At 40.6% G+C, this 22,585-nt stretch overlaps 1 protein-coding gene across 9 annotated transcripts in view; it reads right to left on the reverse strand.

Moving 5' to 3' along the window:
- Positions 1-22,585, reverse strand: part of ATP8B4 (ATPase phospholipid transporting 8B4 (putative)) — a 256,052-nt gene that overhangs the window by 25,550 nt on the left and 207,917 nt on the right. For all 9 annotated transcript variants that reach the window (XM_029950435.1, XM_029950438.1, XM_029950434.1 and 6 more), the window contains 3 exons: positions 18,404-18,548; positions 15,405-15,588; positions 14,592-14,815 (listed from right to left, as the gene is read on the reverse strand). In XM_029950435.1, coding sequence (XP_029806295.1) covers positions 14,592-14,815; positions 15,405-15,588; positions 18,404-18,548 — 553 coding nt within the window. The remainder of the gene's footprint in view (positions 1-14,591; positions 14,816-15,404; positions 15,589-18,403; positions 18,549-22,585) is intronic.

Here is a 22,585-nt window from a genome sequence, read left to right on the forward strand (position 1 = left end):
GCAGTGGATTATGGCTGCATGGGTGCTCATCTTACAACAATTTGTTAGGCTGACGTTTATGCATCACATACTCTGTAGATTCGTTATATTTTACAATAAAAAAGGAAATATGTGGCCTTCTGTTTTAGTCATTGCCTGGTGATACTTTGGACACTGGGAGGATTTTAAAAATTCTGACACCTGTATCACACCCCAGGGCAGTTCAGTCAGTATCTTTGGGGGGTGGGATGGTCCAGGCATTGGTAGCTGCCACAAATCAACTACTGGATGATGACATCTGACTTTCATTCCCCAAGTGTATCAATTCATGTCCTGATTACAGTGTGGAAAATGTAAGAGGGGAGGAGCAATCAAACTGAATGAGGTCATAGCCACAGGCAGAAACTGATGCTGTCAAATCACTTCTTCCTCTACCTCCTCCACCATTCAGCTTCCACTAGCTAAGAAGAGATGATTTCAGGTATTAGGAAGAAAGAGAGAATATGGGAAATTATAGCACAAAGTGCCATCATTACCACAAACAGGTTAGCATTAAAACCTACAGTTATTTGGCAGTGGCATTTGCAGGTTGGTACTCAGATTTGAAATCTCATTTCACAACTGGAACAAGAGAGGATAGGAAGGGAAGGGTCAGTGAAAATAAAGTTTAAATGAGTTTTTGCAATTTCTTAGGAGATTATTTTACTGCCACTCAGAATCACAATAACAAAAAGAAAATGAGCTGATACTTACTGAGCACCTGCTATGTCCCAGGCACTATTTTAAGGGCTCAACATACACTGAGCCATTCAGTCCCACAACGACCCAATGGGGTTGGTACTATTAGCAGACCTCAATTTAAAGTTTGGGAAACTGAGGCCTACCAAGATTAGGAGATTGACCAACATCAAAGTCTAGCCTAGGAAACTTTTAGGGGATCCACACGTCAAGACTATTTTCACAATGATACTAAGCAGTTATGTATATTCCATTTTCACTGTCACACACCTCCCCCAGTGTATATGACTTATGATATCATAACCGATGGAACACAGAAGCAGATAGGAGAACCCGGCTGCCTCCTGCTGTGCCAAACAGTAAGAGATGAAGTATAAAAAAATGACTCTTTTCACTAAGTTGTTTTTTGTTTTGGAAAACACAATCTTTTTTTTCATTAAAATATGTCATTTAGGGAAATATGCCATAGGTTCATTTTTTAATGAATTAATAAAAGGATGTTTAAATGTTTTCTCCATTTTAATTTCCAATATGATAAATATCAATAGATACAGTCCTCAGATCACAAAGGTTTGGGAACTGCTGGCAGAGACCCTGTCAGGACCAAGGTCCTGCCCTGGGACTCTGACCTCAGCCTTCACAACCCTGACTACGTGGGATCCTTCAGCAAGTTTCCTTAAAGGCCCGTTCCTCACATTCCTTTATATAGTTGAGAGCATAAAAGAAATACAATTTGTATGCTGGTTTTTGTCATTTAAAATGTTTACATTAGCATTTACCCAGGCCCAAACCCTCTAATGGCTTCCCATGTTATGTGGGATGGAACCCAGACTCTTCCCAGAGGCCCAAGGCATTTCCTGATCCCAAGGCTGCCTTCCTCCCCAGCCTCACTCACCACACTCTGGCCCCTCCCTCAGCCCCAGCTTCACTGATTACCTTTCTCTGGGACCCGGTTCATTCCTACCTCAGGAGATTTGCACTTGCTATGCCCTTTCCCTGGAATACTTTAACCCCAGAGTATCCATATGAAAATTTCCTCTGAACACTCAGGTCATAACTCCAATGTTACCTTCTCACGGAGACTTTTTACATTACCCCATTCTTTCTTAATGACAATTCTGAAATTTTCTTACTGATTGACTTCTTTATTGTCTTTATCCCACTAGGATATACTATCCATGCAACAGAGACGTATTAACCACTGTAACTCCAGTGCCTAGAACAGTGTCAGCTAATGGTAGGTGCTCCATAAATATTTGCTGAGTTACTTACTTTACAACTTTTTGTAAATGTTACATAGTCAACTTCCAACTAAAGTTTGCCCTGAGGATATGCCGCAGCTCCTCAAACTCAGTATGTCTAGACCTGAACTCATTCTCACACCCCTTTAACAAGGCCCTCTCCCTATGTTCCCCTTATCTGTTTCTGACACTGCTACATTCATCCCAGAACCCCAGCCAGAAATCTGCTATTTCTCTCCCTCTCAAACACCACGTATCAATTCAAGCCGCAAATCCCACTGACTTAACCATTCCAGATAGCTTGTGTCTCAGCCCAGCCCTTCTTTACCGCTGTGAGTTTCCTTCTGATGTCCTCCCTCCTAGGATGTCCATCTTCTTATTCCTCACCTGCTTCACTATGACTGATCCTTGAAGGGTTGGCCCAGGGACAGATCTTCCAAGGAGCCTTTCTGAGTCCTGCCCACTCCTACCCTCTAGGCTTGGGTTCCAGGCCACTCCTTGGTGGTCCCATGACACACACCTCACTGTTTCATAATTCAACTTGCAATTATTTATGTGCCAGTTTCTTTTCTTTTGAGAGAGAGAGAGAGAGAGAGAGAGAGAGAGAGAGAGAGAATGAGAATGTGTGGGTGTGTATGAGTGGGGGAGAGGAGCAGAAGGAGAAAGAGAGACAGAGAATCCCAAATAGGTTCTATGCTGAGTGATGTGGAGCTTGATCCCATGATCGTGGGATTATGTCCTGAGCCCAAATCAAGAGTTTGACACTCAACCAATTGAGCCACACAGGCAGCCCTCTTTGCTGATTTCTAGTCCCATTCCACTAGGATGCAAGCTCCTTGGGAGCAAGTTATAGGATTTATTTATCTTTGGGGGCCCAAGAACCTACATCAGTGCCTGGCACACGGCACGTATGTAACACAAGGATGCTGATGTCTTAAATGTAAGGGCATTGGAATCAGAAGATAGAACTGTGTGTCCTTGAATAAGGATACTCAATCTCTCTGAGTCTTGGGTCCCTAGGTTATAAAGTGGGGATTTGAGGGGAGCCTTTACTATCCAACCAAATGAATAAATGCCAATATACAGCACCCGACACACATATAGTGCTCAGTTAGTGAACACCTTTATTATATATGGGAGGGAGGGAGGGAAGGAGAAAGAGAGGAAGTGGAGGAAAGGAGGAGAGAAGAGCATTCAAGGATCCTAGCTATGAGTGGTAAGTTTAATTAATAAAGAAAAAGGTACATTTCTCCACTAATTGTAATTTTTATGAAAATGCAATTTTTAATTGCTACAGCCACATTTATTTTTATAATAAACTACTAAATGAAATAAATGGAAAATTAGGACAAGATTTAAAGGAAACTGAAAATCTTAATACAGTTAAGCATTTCCCTTATGAAAACTTAATTATGTCAATCACTCTTCAGCTCTAGTTTTGCCTCAGGCTCTACCAAAATGTGTTAACCTGAGTCATTCACCTTTAAAAAAAAAAAAAAAAACCATATTCCAAGAGTACCTGGGTGGCCCAGTTGTTGGGCATCTGACTTCAGCTCAGGCCAGGATCTCACAGTTCATGAGTTCAACCCTGCATCAGGCTCCATGCTGACAGCTTGGAGCCTTGAGCCTACTTCAGATTCTGTGTCTCCCTGCTCGCTTGCTCACATGCTTTCTCTCTCTCTCTCTTTCTCTCTCTCTCTCTCTCAAAAATAAATAAACATTAAAAAAATAAAAAAATAAACCTTTCTGGGTGATGTACATTGGCTTACCACAGTTTAGGCTTTAAGGGTCTCCACAAAATAAAACGTCACAAGCAGTATTTCTTCTACAATAGACTTCTCTCCTTGTAAGATATCTCCAACTACTTAAATAGTTATCCTGGTAAATGCTTCACTTCTCCTTAAGGTCCTTAGATAACCTCATAAAGTTTTTAAGGCCCCCTCTGGTGACTAGGACCAGCTGGGAGAAACACACTAGCCCAGACAACAACCTACATGGAACCCACCCAGGCTTCTCCCCTTCCAGGCATGTTCAAGCCATCTACAGACTATCTCCACCACATCCATCTCAAACACACATGTGCATACAATGCAGGTTGACCAGATGCCCCCCAAAAGATGGGAGAGGTAGAAAAAGGAGGGAAAATGATTGTTCTGGACCCTCTGGTGTGGGAAGCATTCTGGTCTGAGACTAGACCAGTCAAATGCTGGGAGCACTCTGATTTTCGGTGACTCAAATTATAAACAAAAGTTCTGTGAAAAAGTATTTGTCCTAGGGCTAGCCAAACCCCTCTCTACTTCCAAATTTTCTTTTCCCATATCCAATATTCTGAATAAGAGAAAAAAGCCATGCTCCTGTGATATACCACTAGTCTATTTGGAAACGTTTAAGTTTCTCTTCACAGATAAGGAAAAAAGAAGGGAGAGAAGAGTTCTCCATTTTTCCAACTTTCCTGTTTTCCTTAAGGAAAGCTTCTCCTTGCTCCCTTCTTTGTGGAAGCAATTTACCAAACTTATCAACCATTTTATATAGAGTAAAAATACTCCAGCTACAAATTATGATATAACAGCCTGAGGAATACACAATCTATGGTTTATAGACTACCACATTTAAATAGACCTTAATAAGGCCCTTAAGCACTTACCAAGGGTTTTCCCACTCTGAGGCCATTGGCTTAGCTCCTTGTTCAAATGACAGGATAGACTCCCATGTACCTCCCTCCCTTTTGCTGTGTGTTGTAGAGGAAAACTATATAATGATATTTTTCTTTTGGGCCTTAAAAAATATTTGTCATTTAAAGAAAACACATTGTGGAATAAGTATGAGGTGTTCAGTCTCAACACATCTGTTCCTAATTTGTGTAATTAACAGAAACCCACTAGCAAGAGCCAGGAAGCATGGCCCCAGCCTGAGCACCCACCCCCCTGCCTGGGTTTTCCACAAGCACATCTGGAAGGCAAGGGGGAAAGGAACCACCATGCCAGGTGGAGATGGACTCACAGGTAACCACATCCATGAAGTCATCAAAGCCTGGAGATTAGTCACACTCTAAAATTTCACATCCAAATTTTTTGAGTGTTCTTATATTGTTTGACAGAACTAAAGTTTTTCTAGACTTGACAAGATAATTGTTTCCATATCACAGCAGAATTTAAAAAAAAATACCACAGCTCTGTATCTCACTGACAATGATAAATCATCATCAGATAATATCACCGCATGAGTACACAGTGCCAGTAGTGGCATGGTTGCAGACGTGAACTTCCTAAAGAGAGGTTTCAACCAATGGTGGGGTGGTTTTTATTTTTTGGTTCTGTCTCTGGTAGGGGATGGTTCATCCTTTTTTTTTTTTTAAAGAAGATATAGTCATTCTCTCTTCCAAGTCTATGACAACTAGAGAACCCACTTATCAAGCAGAGTAGAGGGAGCACTGAAGAGAGCATCAGAAGATGTACAGTCCAGTTCTAGCCTTGCACACCACTGACTCTCAGATCTTGCAGGACTCAGGCTCCTCCTCTGTAAAAGGAGGGGCTGGACTCACTATCTCTGACATTCCCTGACAGAGTAAAGATTCTCGATTTCAGCAAAACATACACTTTTCATTCTGTGTCCCAGCTGTTTCTCCAAAGAAAGTCCACCCAGCAAGGCAAGTGAAAGGAGTGTTGTCCTTCCCAAGCAGATTCTTTCCCCATGTGTTCCAAAGCAACCACAACAGAGGCAGGGCACTGAAATTAACCGAGGGAAAGTCCACAAACGAAGTACAAGCCAGCCTGCATCACATCATCCATCTGAGATGTCCTAAGGCCACCACCATCCAACAGGCAATCAATGGTCTCACCCCCCAGTCCCTTGGAGCTTTGCACGCCACAGCCGGATTGACTTGCACATCTGCCTCAGCCCACCTACCAGGAAGGGACATTGATGGGAATCTCTTGGAGCTATCTTCAGAGAAGAGCCTGGATAAAATTCAGGTCCCCAGAGACAGGCCAACGTAGTCAAGAAATAGCACATGTCACTTCATCAAGAAATTAAACTGGTGTTTTTAAAAGTCAACATTGTGTGAAAAGCACAATCTGTTTACATTTGATAGATGTATTCAACTGCAGAGTGGCTTACTTCAAAGCAATCTATTGAGAGGTGTAGGAAAGAAGTACTAAAGTGCTTATGAATCGTATTGGGATTAGACAGAATTGGCCCGAAGATGTGGCTCATCCATGACAAATTTAATTCAAAAAACATCTTGTGGAAACATCCTTATTTTCCACCGTAAGTGACTATGGAGTTATTCAATATCAGTTTCACATTTACGAAAATAAGGTTGTTTCCAGACTAGAAGTTCCCTGAGGGCAGAAACTGCATCCCTCTGGTTCATTCTGGTGTCCTTGGAGAGCACTTAGCCCTCAGCTGGCCCTCAGTTTATTCTTGTTAAATGCATAAGAATTCAAAGAGAGTTGGTGTGTCAGAGGATGTGTGTGTGAGCCTCACTCCTGTCAGGATTGGACAGGTGACTGGGGACCAGGTCCCAAGGTAGGGCCTCTAAACACAGGTCTACTATTCTTAAATCTGCCAGGCTTTAGATTTAAAAAAAAATTTTTTTTTAATGTTTTAATTTATTTTTGAGAGAGAGAAAGAGACAGCATGAGCATGGGAGGGTCAGAGAGAGGGAGACACAGAATTCAAAGATAGGCTCCAGGCTCTGAGCTAGCTGTCAGCACAGAGCCCGACGTGGGGCTCGAACTCACGAACCATGAGATTATGACATGAGCTGAGGTCAGACGCTCAACCAACTGAGCCACCAAGGTGCCCCTAGAGTTTTTATTACTACTGGCTCCATTTCACCATGGAGATTTCAATTCCACTGAAGCAATGTAAGGAGAGTGGGAAGATCTCAGATGGCTGACTTTCACTGACAAACTCCAAGTGTTTATCTAATGGGTCTTAGGGCCTACGAAAGCTTGTCACCCAATGCCTGGCTTTGAAGGCTGAAGCCAGCTACGTGATTTCAACTGGGGGGGGGGGAATCACTGCAAAGTTGTCCCCTATTCAAAAATTCTCATTTTCTGCAGACTAGTGTCTCTCCCAAATATGTTATTTTATTTTCAGTTGCCTCATTTACAGAATATTGTCTTTGGGAAAACAGGGCTAAGAAAAAAAGCCAGAAGTTTTTTCAGTTAAACCTGTTGCTAATCAGGACCTTCTAGAGAGAGCCAGGGAATGGAAAAGATAACAGTCCCTACCGTTCCGAGTTCCACATCCATGTCATCCTCACAGCCAGTCCCCGGACTGCTAGCACACCAGGGTGTGCACATGCGGGTGAGGCTGGGAAACACCGCAGGCCCCATGGTCACAGTGGTATGACATGTTTCTACTAGACACATCTTGCTGCACATAATACTGTTAAGATGCCCCCACACACCAATGCCATGTGGTTTCCAAAGTGTTTCTGAATGAGTTCGTTTTAAATGGAATTTTAGCAATTGAAAAGAAATTTCAAATTCAACTACTCTTCAGATTAGTTGGAAAGCATTCAGTTAAGAGCGAAGGGCTTTTCTCTTGGTCCTCTACAGACTCACACCTTTGTACAAGTTAGTCCCTAAATCCCTGTGGGTAGCAAGATTTCACACCTTCAAACTTCCACTGAATTTTGAAAATATTCATAGCCTCCCTTCAGATTTATCGAGCCAGATCCTCACACATTTCTCCTCTTCTCCTTTTCTCATGTTAACTTCCATTACAGTTTTCTATTGGACCTATTTATCTATTTTATTTTCTGGATGAGAAAATGAGTTCCAGGTGGGTAGGATACTTGTCCTAGTCATCATTTTCTCTTCCCAAGATGGTAAACAAATACTCCTATTAGCAATTTGACAATGTTGTATGACTCACAGCTATGGGGAAGGAATGAATTATCAAATTTAAAGTAGAAATAATTTAAATATTCATAAAATCAGAAGCATCAAATAATTTTTAATAAGTCCAAGTTTCAGAATGCCATTAACAAAAATAACACTACTTAAGGAATATAAAACCAGAGATGTTTCTCAAAATGTGGTAAGTTTTTTGTTTGTTTTTTAAAGTTTATTTATTTTGAGAGACACAGAGACACTGCAAGTGGGGAGGGGGGCAGAGGAGGAGGGAGAGAGGTAATCTTAAGCAGGGTCCATGCTATGAACAGAGCCCAGTGCAGGACATGAACCCATGAAACCCTGAGATCATGACCTGAGCTGAAACCAAGAGCCAAATGCTCAACAAACTAAGCCACCCAGGTGCCCTAGATTTCTTTTTAAACAAGAAAGACACAAAGATTGTGGTCTTCGATATATAAAAGTTGATATGTATTCACATGTAATGATTTTTATAATCAGAAAAAAACTGAGGATACTGGAAAAGACTATAGAAGTTTAAACGTAAACACCCTGCTTTAGCATACAAAACAAGGCTGTTTTGTCCCCTGGATTAGAGTTAATTTGAAAAATCCAAGATTTTTAAAGGGAGAAACATATTCCAATGGGGATCATATTCTTAGCATCATTTTGTCCTTCATACATCTTCCTGCCTCCAAAACAATGGAACAAGGATAAGTAGCAGGGTGATGTCTGTTTTTGCAACCATTGCCATAGAGACATCTAGTCCAGAATTTCCCAAAGTGGATTCTGTATGGCATTGTTCTGAGGACAATATGCAGATTGCTTAGAAAAATGGGGTTCCATGCCAAATGAGTTTGGGTAATAATATCAAATCTCACAGGTTCTAACACACTATTTATTGGGGCATCATTATTGATACCAAGATTAGGCCACATGGGGAATTAACATTCCTATAAAACTAAGGCAGCCAAAAGCCTGAACTCTTAGTGTAAAAGTAAAGGAAGAACAAATCTTCACACTAAGAGGGACTACCTATGTCAACCTTGGCACCAGCTAAAGGAAGAGACAAAAAATTTCTTCTGACAATTTGAACCACAAATGATACTCATCAATGTTTGCAATTCAAATTTGAAAAGTCTTGCAACAGAGAAAGAGGTCGCAGGTAGGCAGTATCCCCAGAGAACTGGTAGAAGCCATAAAAATGCTCTCTGAAAAAAAAAAAAGTGACTTCAGGAGTGATATCATCAAGATGGCAATGCAAGTCATCTCCAGCTGCAGTCTCACTCACAAGAATACCACCAAGCACCAATCAACAGACAAGACACCACTGTGAAAATCCCAGAAGCAGAACCTGAAGCAAAAGCACACCACATTAGGTGGGCAAGAGGAACAACTCTACTCTGACCACATTCCCCTCTACAAGGCTGTCACAGTGCCTCACCAAGACAGCCCCTTGGGCCTGTGGTTTCTCCAGTGGGAAAAAGAGAACCTAAGGTGGAAGCTGAGCTCTCCCAGCATTGCATAACACTTCCTAAGAGTCCTACTCAGGTCTTGCCTCACGGGGATCACTGCGGGAATCTGCAGGGCTCAATCAATGAGGGTCAGATGGAGATGGAGATGGGAGGTGTAGCTTACAACAACCAGCACTCAAATCTTAATGGACCTCATTCCTATGTGCAGCAGCACTGGAGCTGAGATCCCTGCTGGGGATTGTGCCAATCTGCAGAGCCAAGTCAGTGGCTATGTCTTGTCTAAGAGCTTGGTTGGAAGTTCTGCCTGTTTGAATACCCAGCCAATGAGCTGTATTTGCCATGGAGCCCATTCTACGATCTCACCTAGGCAGGAAAGAAAACTCACAGCTCCACCCAACTGCTGAGTACAGCCTCCAGCTCTGCCCAACCAGGGACCCAGACATCAGCCCTGTTTATGCAGGACCCCAAGCCAGATTTAAATATCACCATGGCCCCACATAACCAGGAACCCTGAATGGTGACCCTAGGAAGCCTCAAATCCCAGTCTATTGTATCACTCATCCAGGGAATCCAGCCTACAGCCCCACCATCAGAGTTCAGCATGTAGAACTGCCCAATTGCTGAACACAGCCTGCAGCCCCATCCTGCCGGGGAGCCAAGCCAGTGGCCCCGCCCAATCCTGAGCATAGCCTGAAGTCCTACCTGATCAGGGAGGCCAGACAGTGACCCAGACCAATTTGGGAGCACACTCTGTGGCCCCAACTGATCACAGGACATAGGCCAGGCCCCACCCAATTACAAAGCCCTGCCTACAATGCTGCATGAACAGAGTCTAGCCAATAGTACCATCTGGTCAGGGAGCACAGCCCAAGACCTCATTCAAACATGAGCAATTCTAGATCCTAGCCTGTAGCTCTGCCCAATCACAGAGCCCAGCAAGGGACAGTCCCTCTGACCTCAGAGCATAGACAGTGACTAGAGACCTTGGAGGAAGCTCCACCTGCCCACAGATGCTGCCAGCTGTCCCACTGGAGCTGCGCTGTCTTTCCTTGCTAAAGCAAACTTGTAAAGTATTGGAACAGAGACCACCTACTCTAATGTGCTGATACCAACTCAAAGAATCAGGGTAAGAAAATCAGGTAAAATAACACTACCAAAGAAAACTAATAAAGCTTCAATAACTGAATGTAAAGAAATGGAGATCTATGAACAAATAATTCAGAATAATCCTCTTAAAGAAGCTCAGCAAACTATAAGAACACACAATTAAATGAAATTAGGAAAACAATGCATGAACAAAATGAGTTCAACAAATAGAAATAAAACAAACAGAACTCCTAGCCTGAATAATACTGACTGACCTGAAGAATTTAATAGAGGATATCAATAACAGGCTCAACTAAGCAGAAGAAAGAATCAGTGAACCAGAACATGGATCATTTCAAATTTTCCAGTCAAACTCATAGAAACACAAAGTAGAATAGTGGTTTCCAGTGGCTGAAGAGAGGGGGAAATGGGCAATTGTTTTTCCATAGGTATAGGGTGTCAGTTTTACAGGATGAAAAAGTTCTGGAAATCTGTTGCACAATGTACTGTTGTGAATGTACTTAACACCATTGAATTGTACACTTATAAATAGCTAAGACATCAATTTTCATGTTACGTGTTTTTAATCACAAATTTTGAAAGTATTTTTAAAATAGCTGATACAGAACATGATTATGTAACCGACTTCATATGATTATTGCAAATAATGACCTAATACAGGCAAAACATTTAGACAATGCCTGGTACACACTAAGTGCTATTTAGGTGTTAGCAATAATTGCAATTTGCTTTTATCTCTACTTGTTAGTGTCAACAATATAATGATTCCCCCTAGAAGATGACACCATAGCATTGATGCCATTACACAAGCACTGTCGTTGACTGGCTGCCTTTTCTTCTCCAACAGAAGGTGACAAATTACTACTTGCCACTCTCCTGACAAGCCTATCTGCTTCTCTGACAAGTCTGAAAGTAGGACCTTAAATTCTCCACAGTGTGGACAGCTAATAAAATTTGTGAGATCACAGTTTGCCATGTCCACTAAGAATGCACCACTCAGACATTTTTCACCATGCCTGGGAGACAAGCAGCAGCAGATACCACAGTCTGACACACAGCAGGGGATTAGCAAATAGTCATCCAATGAATGAAAGTCTGAAAGAGTGGGACCAAGGGATCTTGTTAAGTCTAAGCCCGGGTCCCAAATCATCATAAAAATTAGGGCAAAATAGTTAGCTGTCCAGGACTCTCCCCCAGTAGTTCAATTGGGTTTATGAGGTGATTTCTCTCTGCCTAAAGAGGATTTGCCCTGCTGTGTTTAAATCAACCAAGACCTACAAAAAAAAAAAAAAAAAAAAACAAATAAAACTGGAAATCCGCCGTTTTTCCTATAATGAAGCAATATATAAATCATTAGGAAATACATCATTTGTGGCCCAACTTTCATATTAACACAATACAACACACATAAAAAACACCATTCTACATTCTGAAATCAATGCCATAATCACACTGAGATCTTAAGACACAAGCCCCTTTCCCACCACACTGGTCAAACTGTATACATTTACACAGACCAGATGTAGAGCCTGCAGAGACACCCTGGTGTAGGGAGAGGAAGCGGCAACCTGCAGGAGTGACTGGAGGCTGAATGACTCTCCTTGCTGCATCTGCCTCAAGCACACAAAAGGGTTCTAGAAACACCCAACAACACGAAATGGCCAGATGCTTCTATATGCCAGGTGCCACTCAAGATTATGGATGGTACAGATGATTCAAATGTGCTTTCTTTCCTCATGGAGCTCATGGTTAAGCTAGATAAAACATAATAGACTAGGTAAATTGGGAAAAGCGATTCTCTGCCCTGAAACAGATCCCCCTTTTTCTCTTGACCATGTATTAGTGCATGTATAGCCTAAGGGGTAAAGTCTTCTGTAAGATGGGTAAAGAGATTCTAAATTTTCTGGAAAAAATTTATTTTGGGTGATAAACTGTTTGCTTAACTGGTCTCTCTGCTTCAGGAAAGATGAATAGAGTCTAGTATGGACTAAACAAAAAGTCAGCAGATTGGGTCTCATTCTGGGCTCTGTGTTCAAGGAAACATACCTTTGGACTTTCTTCTATATTGGCCAGCCCTGTGGTTCCCAAAATATGGTCCCCCACCTGCAACACCAGCATCTCCCAGTAAATTTGTTAGAAATGCAAATTCCTGGGCTTTATCTCAGACCGACTGAATCAGAAACTCCAGTGGGGCTCCAGCAGCTGTGCTGTTAAAGCCTCCAAGTGATTCCCATGCATGTTAAAGCTTGAGAGCCAACAGTCCAGTCCAACTCACCAGCACAGGAAAGCACACAAAAGGTCAGTCAGGACCGACCATGGTCAAGTAAAGATTGTGCAATTAACTTGAGATTTCAGTGGAAGGAAGGAAGAAAGGGAAGGAAGGAAAAGAGAAGGAAGAAAGGAAGGCAGAAAAGAAACATGCTTAGTTGAACCAAACATTTAAGAAATTTAATCGTAGACCAGTGAGTGTTTTACAACTGGGTTTAATCATCAGATACTCGGGTCTTTAGAACAATCATTGTTCTCTCTTGCTGTTCTCTGTTAAAAGGTAAATACTGGTGACAGGATTGAAAATCTAGTTGCTTCACATCTGACTCTGACCAGTTTTATCAGATCTTAAAAGCAGAGCAGAAAATCACCTAAACGTAGAGGTTAGAAGTCACTGAACATTAGTTTCCAACTTCACAGTTTAACAAAGAAAATTTTGACAAGTAAACTTGCTATCCAAGCTCTGTGTGTCTATAAATACAAATCACTGACCACTCTTCTGTATCCTAAGAGGTTTAAATAAGAGTATAGGTATCCCTCCAAAGTTCTGTGATTTTTCAAAAGCCCCCAAACCTTTGCACTATGAAAGTTGGATCTCTTGGAAGCACTGATTAGCAAATTGTCTTGCTTCATCTTATGTGGAGGAGAAGTCTCCAGAGTAGGAAAGCACACGCCACATTCTCACATTTGTTTTTGTTGGACAAGGTGAGATTACGAGCAAGTAAGTCACACTCCAGCTTTCTCTGAACTCGTGCTAAGAAAACTGAACACTGTGTTTTTGACAAACTAAAACCAAGACTTTTGCTTTACTTCAATGTCTGGAGATTACAAAAAATACCAACAAAAATATCAACATAGTCTGCTTTTCGTTCTGGGCATGTTATCCATAAAAGAGAATATTAGGAATGGGTATAGGTGTGCCTCGTTTTAAGAAATCTCAACCTCACAGATAAAGGGAAAAATATACAACACCTGTATTTATATAGGCACCTACTTAGATGCCCTTAAATAATTCTCTTTTAAAATGTGCATGAGTAGGGGCACATGGGAGGCTCAGTCAGTTAAGCACCCAACTCTTGATTTCAGCTCAGGTCATGGTCGTATGGTTTGGGAGATGGAGCCCCATGTCGATCTCTGTGCTGACAACATGGGCACTGCTTGGGATTCTCTCTCCCTCTCTTGGCCCCTCCCCTGCTTATGCGCGCGCGCGCACACACACACACACACACACACACACACACACACACACACTCTCTCTCTCTCTCTCTCTCTCAAAATATATAAATAACCATTTTAAAAAAGCCCAAATATAAAAATGGATAAGGGTAGACAGAAAAATAGAATCCTAATTTATTAATTGCTAATGTTTCTTTGTTGCCAACATTATCTATTTTTTCAATTTTTATCTGATGAAATGCTGTCAAAACAGCCTTAATGTTAGGATATCAATTATTTCTCCCTAATTTAAAACAGATTTGCTATCAGCCCATATACAGTCAGTGTGTTGGGTAAGTTGACTATCTTCTGAAAAGAAATAGTCAACATTCCTTGTAAGTGTTTCTTAGTCTTCTATTCTGAATTAAAGCTTCACATCAAGTTAATCAGTGGTCATTCCAAAACATTTCAATACAAATTTTAAAATGCACAGGAAAGAGTACTCGTTGGTTACCTAAACACATAAATAAATAAATAAATAAATAAATAAATAAATAAATAAATAAATAAATGAAATTCCAGCTAAATGTATATTTTTTTGTGTTTAAAGCCAAAGTCAACCATATATTACATAACTGTCATACTACGATTTGTATTAGACATATAAAAATGCACTCTATCAACAAAGAGCCATGTAGAACAGTCATTTGCAATTCAGGGGGATCTAATAAAAGAAAGAAAAGTATTTTTTTTTTTTTACCAACCTGGGCTGAGAAACCGCAGAAGAAACCAAACCAGAAGTGCACAAGTGTAAATGCAAAATTCTTATAGAAGAAATAGCATAGGAATTTGCACATTCGGAAATAGGACCACCTTCCATGAACAAGGAGAAGCCTTTGGAGGTATCTAAATTGTGCAAATGAATAGTCACTGGCTAGGACTGCCTGCATCCCTTCCTGACCGCTGATGCCAACACCAATGTGAGCACCTACAAAGGAAAAGAGGAACATTTTCAGTCCCTGAACAAAGATACAATCTTTTTTTTTTTGGCCATTATTTATCTATAGAAATCTTTCAGCTACAGAACTTATACTTTTTCACAAATATTATCTCATGAAATACTTATTAGTTATTTATCCTAGTTTTACAAAAGAGGAAAGTGGCCCCAAAAGTTTAGTCATTTGCATAAGGTTTTACAACTTGTAAGTGGCTAAACTGGGATTAAACCCAAGTGTTGGGACCGTGGATGCAGTGTTCATTCCTTACACCACAGCTAGCTAGTATACAATATAAAGTGAGCCATGTCCTTCTCTAGTCTAAATCAATATCCTTTTCTAGTCTAAAAACACACAATATAAGGTGAGCAATATCCTTTTCCAGACGCCTTCTTTTAATTAAACACAAAGTTGGGGGGGGATTATGATGCTAATAATGCCAAATGCATTGGATCCAAAACATATTCATTTCAAAACCAGTGGGAAAATTAAATTACAATTCAATCTCCATTACATCTTGCCAAATGCTGAACCTGATGACTCCTGGTATACAGCAGACCATATTGAATAATATCCTCTTACATTTGATCATGCTGACATCATTGGCTCCGTCACCTATGGCCAAAGTGACAGCATTTCTGTACTTCTTCACCAGCTCTACTACTTGGGCTTTCTGGAGTGGGGTGACTCGGCAGCAAACCACAGTCTTACACATGCAGGCAAGTTCTAGAAGATCATCCTTGATATCACTTTCTAATGCGTGGGCCTATGTTATTTTAAAAAAAAAAAAATCCAGGTTAGGACAAGAAATAATCAATGAGAGATGTCACCTGGGGAGCAGATTTCTTGTTTCTCAACTGATTTCTTTTCCAAATGGTTTAACTAATTTCAGCAAGTCATTGTTGACCCAGAATCACATAAACAACTAACTAAAGATGAGCACGAAACTCCTACTAAGTGCCAAGGAATTTTTAATGAATATAAAAGACACAGTGCCCTTGTGTGTCCTCCTTGACACACTATCATGCTGCATTGGTAAGATACAATTAAATGCCAGAAAAGCTCCAGAATCCACTAAAATAGAGAAAAGCAAAGGAACAAGCCTACCCTCCATCTCACCAAATTTAGAAAGGACGACAAAACAATGACGACTTCTTTGTTCTACGTAATGGAACTTTTGTTTCCTTTGCATTGTTGTTTTGTATAGTTAGTGTTTGTTGTGGTGGTTGTTAATGGTTGTGCAAATGAAAAGCAGATGACCTGGAAATTAGCCCTTGAAAAACAAAGTGACTAAAATCAACAGAAGCCTGTGCAAAAGGGTGGCATGCAACCTGTGTCTCAGGCAGGGTTCCCAACCAACTCCAGCCTTGATCTTCTCTAAATAACCACAGACTTTATGTATGCGAAGACTGGAAAAGAGAGCATAATCCTTAACTGTGCACTTTGTTTTCTAGAAATATCTCACTATACGTTATTTAATAAACACAGTGAGAGGAAACAAATCCTCCTCAACTTTGAGTCCCTGGTATCTCTGAATGAATCTCTAGCAAGATACTCACAGCCTATCACAATCTAGCCTCTATGTTCCTTTTGAGTGCTGGCTTCTACAACCACCTTTAAGTTTTACTCTGTATCCCATCATACCAAATTGCTTGCTTCTATAACATGACAGGTTCTTTCTTGCCTCTGTGCCTTTGTACTTGCTGCTCCTTTGCCTGAAAGCATCACTTCCTCCAGGAAGTCTTCCCCGACTTTTACACAAGGAACTTAATGCGTCTGCCTCTGTGCTCTCAAAGCCTTGTGTTCATTCCTCTATATGGTATTTGTCATACCAGTTGAGATGGGCTCTCCCACTAGATGGCAATCCCTAAAATAAGAACCGTGTTCTCTTCACATCCTTATCCTCAAGCTCTAGCATCTTGACATGAGTGTGCTTAATAAATGTTCATGATATCAATGAAAGGATGGGTGAATGAATATAAAGCATGACCCTAATGTAGAAAGTTCTTACATCAAAGCCTATGATTCCTAGGGGAATCTGTGAGTTAGCTTTCTCTTTCTAAAAGAGAAAGCATGTAACTGGTTGTCTGAATGGTCTCCTTTTCTTTCTTTCTTTTTCTTCTTTATTATCAAGTGAAAACCTAGAATCAGACTCTGAGAAGAAAGGACCCAATTATATTCCACAAAGCATCAAGATTTGAGCAAATTGCAATCATGACTTACTTTTTATTTTTTTTTTTGAGCTAGAATTTGACTTACTTTTTAAAAAAAGCTTCTGATCATACCAGCAGTAAGTAATGTAATCAATTCCCCTTAAATGAAAAATGACATTTCATGGTTTCATAAGCTTTGGGCTTTGAAGCTAAAAGGGTTCTTAAAGAGCATCTATCTTAGCTCTTCCTTTCAAGAGATTTAGAGACAAAGGAAGAATAGTGTACGTTATCGCCTGGGTAGTCTAAACCATCACACATTGGCTTCTTTAAGTCTGAGGGAAAGTCAAAGCACAACTCATTAGGGACCTTTCCATATTGTAGTCCTTGGGAAGTTCAGCCTGGAGGCCACCAGCTCCAAGCCCAGTTGACAGGCTTATAATTTTCAGTTGCTGCTCATCTGTGCAAGGGAGAAGTTCGTGTCATCTGGACAAACTTTCAGCAGAGCTTGGCCTGCAGCTGAGCTCTGTAACTTTCCGTGGTGTACAAGGCAACACATCATTACGTCTGGAATCCAGCTGGATAATGCTCTGAGTACTAAGAGCTAACAGACAGCTGATCACAAGTGGGGGGAAAACACAATATATTCATATCCAACTTCTTTTGTCCTCTAAGAAACTGTCTACAAGAAGATACGCTTATTTTCTCAACTCCAAAAGTGAAAAATGATCATCAAAGCTGGGGAAAGATGTGAGATTAGCTCTTGGTGCATATAAATGATAATTTCACTGGAGTGCAATCAGAGCTTTTGTTTTCTAAATTAGAAACTCAGAAGAGTGTTTTGATATTTGTTCAAGATTTGGAACCTGAACTACATTAAAAGCACAATGCAAGTTTATTCTATTACGACAAGAACCAGATTTCCTAATCAAAGCAAATTGTTTGGCATTGCTGTAAAATACTGCTATGTAGAAAAACCACCAGAGGTATCTTAATGGCAATAATTTGGCGTGGTAATTATATGAAGATCAGGTTGTACCTTGCCAAATCACAAACAACAGCAAAAGAGTAATTGGAATACATTTAACAGTTGCATTATTTTAATTAAATAACAGTGAGCTGTGACACTCTCCTTAGAAAAGCACTTAAACAATACTGCTAATGGTTTACAGTCATTTAGACAAGATTGATATTCTGTGAATACAGTATTCCTTTGGACCCTCCCTTTCACTGGTGGTTCAAGCAATAATATATGAAATATATATCAGAAACTTCCTTTCCCCTTGCAAACAGGAAATCATTGTGTACACCCTTGTTTCTAGTAGTGTCATTTGTTTGGAAAACACAAAAGGAGATCTCATTATGACAGCACAAAAGAGACACTTATTGGAATAAAGGAAAAGAAAGAAAAAGAGCCTTAAGCAAACTCACCAAACTGTGGCCATTGATGATTAAGGCATAATCTCCTGTTACAGTTTCTTCTACAACTGAGTCCAGCTCCAGCTGCTGTTTTTCGAAAACTACATGGCCGTTGGAAAAACTTCTGTTTTGTCCAAACAAATTTTCCTTTGCTTTTCTTGAAGGAGAAGGGGGAACAAATCATAATAAGTATACAGAGCATACCTATTACTGTGACAAGAGACCGGCCTGCAGGTAAATTCATCTCGTCACCATTCAGATGGACTATGGCATAAGATTCAGTTACAGAAACCAAGTTGGATAGTTCTTTGTGACTGGGAAGCCATAGCAAATTTGCAAATTCCAGGAAGTCGGAGTGTAAACAGAATGAAAACAATCATTTTGAACATTTAAAATTACCCAAAATCTAAATGACCATCTCGAGCTGGCTTCAACTAGGTAATATTTTTTTAATGTTTTTTATTTATTTTTGAGAGACAGAGAGAGACAGTGTGAGCAGGGGAGAGGCAGAGAGAGAGGGAAGTACAGAATCTGAAGCAGGCTCCAGGGTCTGAGCTGTCAGCACAGAGCTCAACACGGGGCTCAAACCCAGGAACCGTGAGATCATGACATGAGCTGGAGCCGGATGCTTAACAGACTGAGCTACCCAGACGCCCTTCAACTAGGTAATGTTGATACGTTTGGTATATAAGGTTGTCTGTGCTTCAAAGACTTGAGAACCACTGGTCTGGCATGCAATATCATTACATAATGAAAAGGGAAAGACTAAAGATCTCCTTAAGAGATCTTCTAGGAATTCCAGGGCATCAATATATAAAATAAATTCATAATTTGCAGAAAATTGTCATATAATCTCACCTAAAACAGATTATATGGTTTTTATTTATTTTTGAGAGACAGAGAGAGACAGCATGAGCAGGGAGGGTCAGAGAGAGAGGGAGATACAGAATCTGAAGCAGCCTCCAGGCTCTGAGCTAGCTGTCAGCACAGAACCTGACGCGGGGCTTGAACCCATGAACCGTGAGATCATGACATGAGCTGAAGCAGGATGCTTAACCGACTGAGCTACCTAGGCACCCCAAGAAGCACATTTTTAATGTGACGATAAAACTGAATGTTATTAGAAAATAATGGACTCTCTTAAGTGAAAATTGTCCTCATGAGCTCAAACAATAGAATAAATCTCTGAAAAAGAAAATATAGACACCACAAATAGAAGGTTGTTCTAAATGGAAACTCACTCCAGTGCCCTAGATCTGATTAGCAGGTTAATCCTGCCCACAGTCTTCCATCTCTGCTATTTAAGAAGAAGACTGTATGGTCACTTAACATGCTTAAGACACATTTTACTTTTTTCTTCAAAATGGACAGATAATGCCTTTATTGAAAGGGAAATTTCCTCTCCAAGGACAGTTAAAGGACAGGTTTTGAAGTAACATAGGGCAAGCTGACATGACTCCAGAACTTTCAACCATCACCAGAGAGCCACATGGCAGATGCTCCCTGAAGATGAGTGCCAAAGCCAGCCACAAATACAACGGGCTACAACCTGTATATACAAAAAGAGGACCCCAGAGAAAATGGGGGAGTAAGAGGCCAGAAAATGGATGTTTTGGCTTAAAGCACAATAAAATGGTTCCCCAAAGGCTCATTGTAGGTGGAAAACATTTATTAAAATGGCTTTATGCTATAAAAAGAAAGCAATGTTCACTGTACAAAAATGACTATTTTAGCCCTTAGCTTTCTAATTATTGAAAATGTAACACTATTTATATGCAAAGTTAAAAAAAAAAAAAAACCACAATACAACATATACAAAAACACCCTTATCTTCTGGCTCAACATCTCCTTCTGCTGTCCAGGATCAAAATCACAGCCTGCATTTAGGAACCCAAGGAACTCAGAGATTACATGTCTCTGGCTCCAAGAATGATATTATCATGCATTTAGCAATCAGTCTGCAGAATCAAAGAAAAAGATTTATAAAGTCAGAGTGCTATGTGTGAAATTTAGGGAGTTAAGGTGGGGGGCATGGGTGGGTGGAGAAGAGACGTGAAAAAACATTGTGTTAAGTGGGAAAATCAGACTTTTACATCAGATTACCATGCCAGGGAATCCTCCTAAACAGTCATGAAAATTTACTGTCCCATATAATGAAGAAAGCTAGAAAAACAAGCTCCTCAGAAATGAGCATTTTTCTGACAATGTAGCAGAGCTCATAAATTGGGTCTTAAGAAAAGCACCAAAGGGCAAACATCTCCCGAGGTTTCCTTTTTAGTAAAGTTCTCACTTGCTGTATAAATGACTCAACCTCTGTTTCCCCCCGCCAGAGAATAAAAACATTCCAAAGAAGGGTGAAGTTCATGAAAGTATTGGCTGAAATTCTATTTACTTAGGACTTTTTCCCCCCTAAACTGTCTTCTTAACATCTCCAGGCAAAAAAGGGACAGTTTTTTTCAGTTTGGATTAAATTCCCATTGCGTTCCCTCCGCATGGGCCAACCCTCCTCACCAGACTGGGCTCATGCATTTTCAGACCTTTGCCCACGCTCTATCGCTATCATTTCTTTTTCTTCCTGGAACTCAGCTCTTAAAATACCAGCTGGCTCTTGAAAAAACAAACAACAACAACAACAAAACCAATTTATTACAAGGGGAAAAACTACACATGACTCCCTTCCTTGAATAGGAACTATAGATTTTTGCAGGCAACACACAATGCTTAACCACAGAGCACAAATAACAAATGCTAAAACAAAAGAGTGCCTGTTTTCTCCCAAGCTTTGTAATGCAGGGCAGTCTATTATGATGCTGGCACGAAGACACCCATTAATGGCTGAGGCAAGTGTGGCGTTCACAGCTGTGTGCCACGGTAAACACAGAAGAGCACAGTTAGGCCCATGTTGGCCTCCATGTGCTCTGCACTCTATAAAAAGAGATGGTAGGGAAAAGGATCATGTGTCAGTGCACTCTGTTTTCAAACATTTTCTGGACCTGTTAAGGAAACACAGCACCACGTTTAAAAGAAGACAACCCTGACTTCAATATAAAAGCACTGATCTTGGAACCTGGAGAGTTAGGTTCAGCCCAAGGTCGGCCTGCAACATCTCGTGTGCCCACAGTCGGGTTATCTGACCTCCAGCTACTTGACAAGTCAGTTACAGACCCAGTCAAGAACCTATGTCTTCAGTTCTCAGTCTCCCACACTAAACTGAATTATGTACAGAGTCGGCCACAGGCTTCCTCCAGGATGGGACAATGACAGTGCCAGAGGAGCAGTTAAGGGATGTGACCACGTCAATGGTAGACAAAGGGAGGAAGTACATGAAATTTTGATTTCAAGCACCTGTTACATTCCTTCCTACCCACGTGATCTTTAAGACAGTCAACCCCTAAACCTGTATTTTATTAGCAATTGGGGGATGGGATGGACAATTAGACTGGTTGTCCCCAGCTATGAAAACTGGGCAGCTGCACCAGTGTGTACCAGAATATCACCAAGATTTCTTAGCACTATAAAATTTAAAGGTTTATAATGGAAACTTAACCTACTGTAACATTTTGCCTGGGTGACTAGAAGTTGGAAATGAAGAACAAAATGCACTTTGTTTGGCCTGCACAGTGTTTTGAAAAATCTGCATGAGTTTACAGACAACCTGATTTCACTTTCTCCCAAGGCTTCACCACTCCCTAATGTCTGATATACAGCCCAGATCACGCAACTAATGTTATCTGTCTGGTTCTGGAACCTTTTGCATTTGAGAATTCTGCTCGTTCAAACAGATAACTTTCTACCAGGTAGTGCCCAAAAAAGTGTAACGTGTATTTTGTGAATTAAAGAAGTATCAATTCCTAGGTACATCACTAGGATATTCCTCAGAAGCAGTGGAGTCATGTCATGGTTTAATTAAAGGACATGAATTTTTCCAACAAAACATGTGATCAATACATCAAAATGAAACATGGTGTTGGCCTGTCAGCCCAAGAAAAATTACATTCTTAGACTGTCTTCCTTTGGGAAGGAGACATGTATATGTATTGGCAAAATATAATCAATGCAGTAATCTTCTGAGAAACCATATAAGAGTTTCATTGTAGATTTCTGGGCATGCCTTTAATTCTAAAACAGTTACGGTGGCAAAATTAACACAGGAGCCAAAGTGTCTAAAACAATTTCATAACACTGAGTTTGAAA

Source organism: Suricata suricatta, chromosome 9 (genome assembly GCF_006229205.1).
Source record: "Suricata suricatta isolate VVHF042 chromosome 9, meerkat_22Aug2017_6uvM2_HiC, whole genome shotgun sequence".
Lineage (NCBI taxonomy): Eukaryota > Metazoa > Chordata > Mammalia > Carnivora > Herpestidae > Suricata > Suricata suricatta.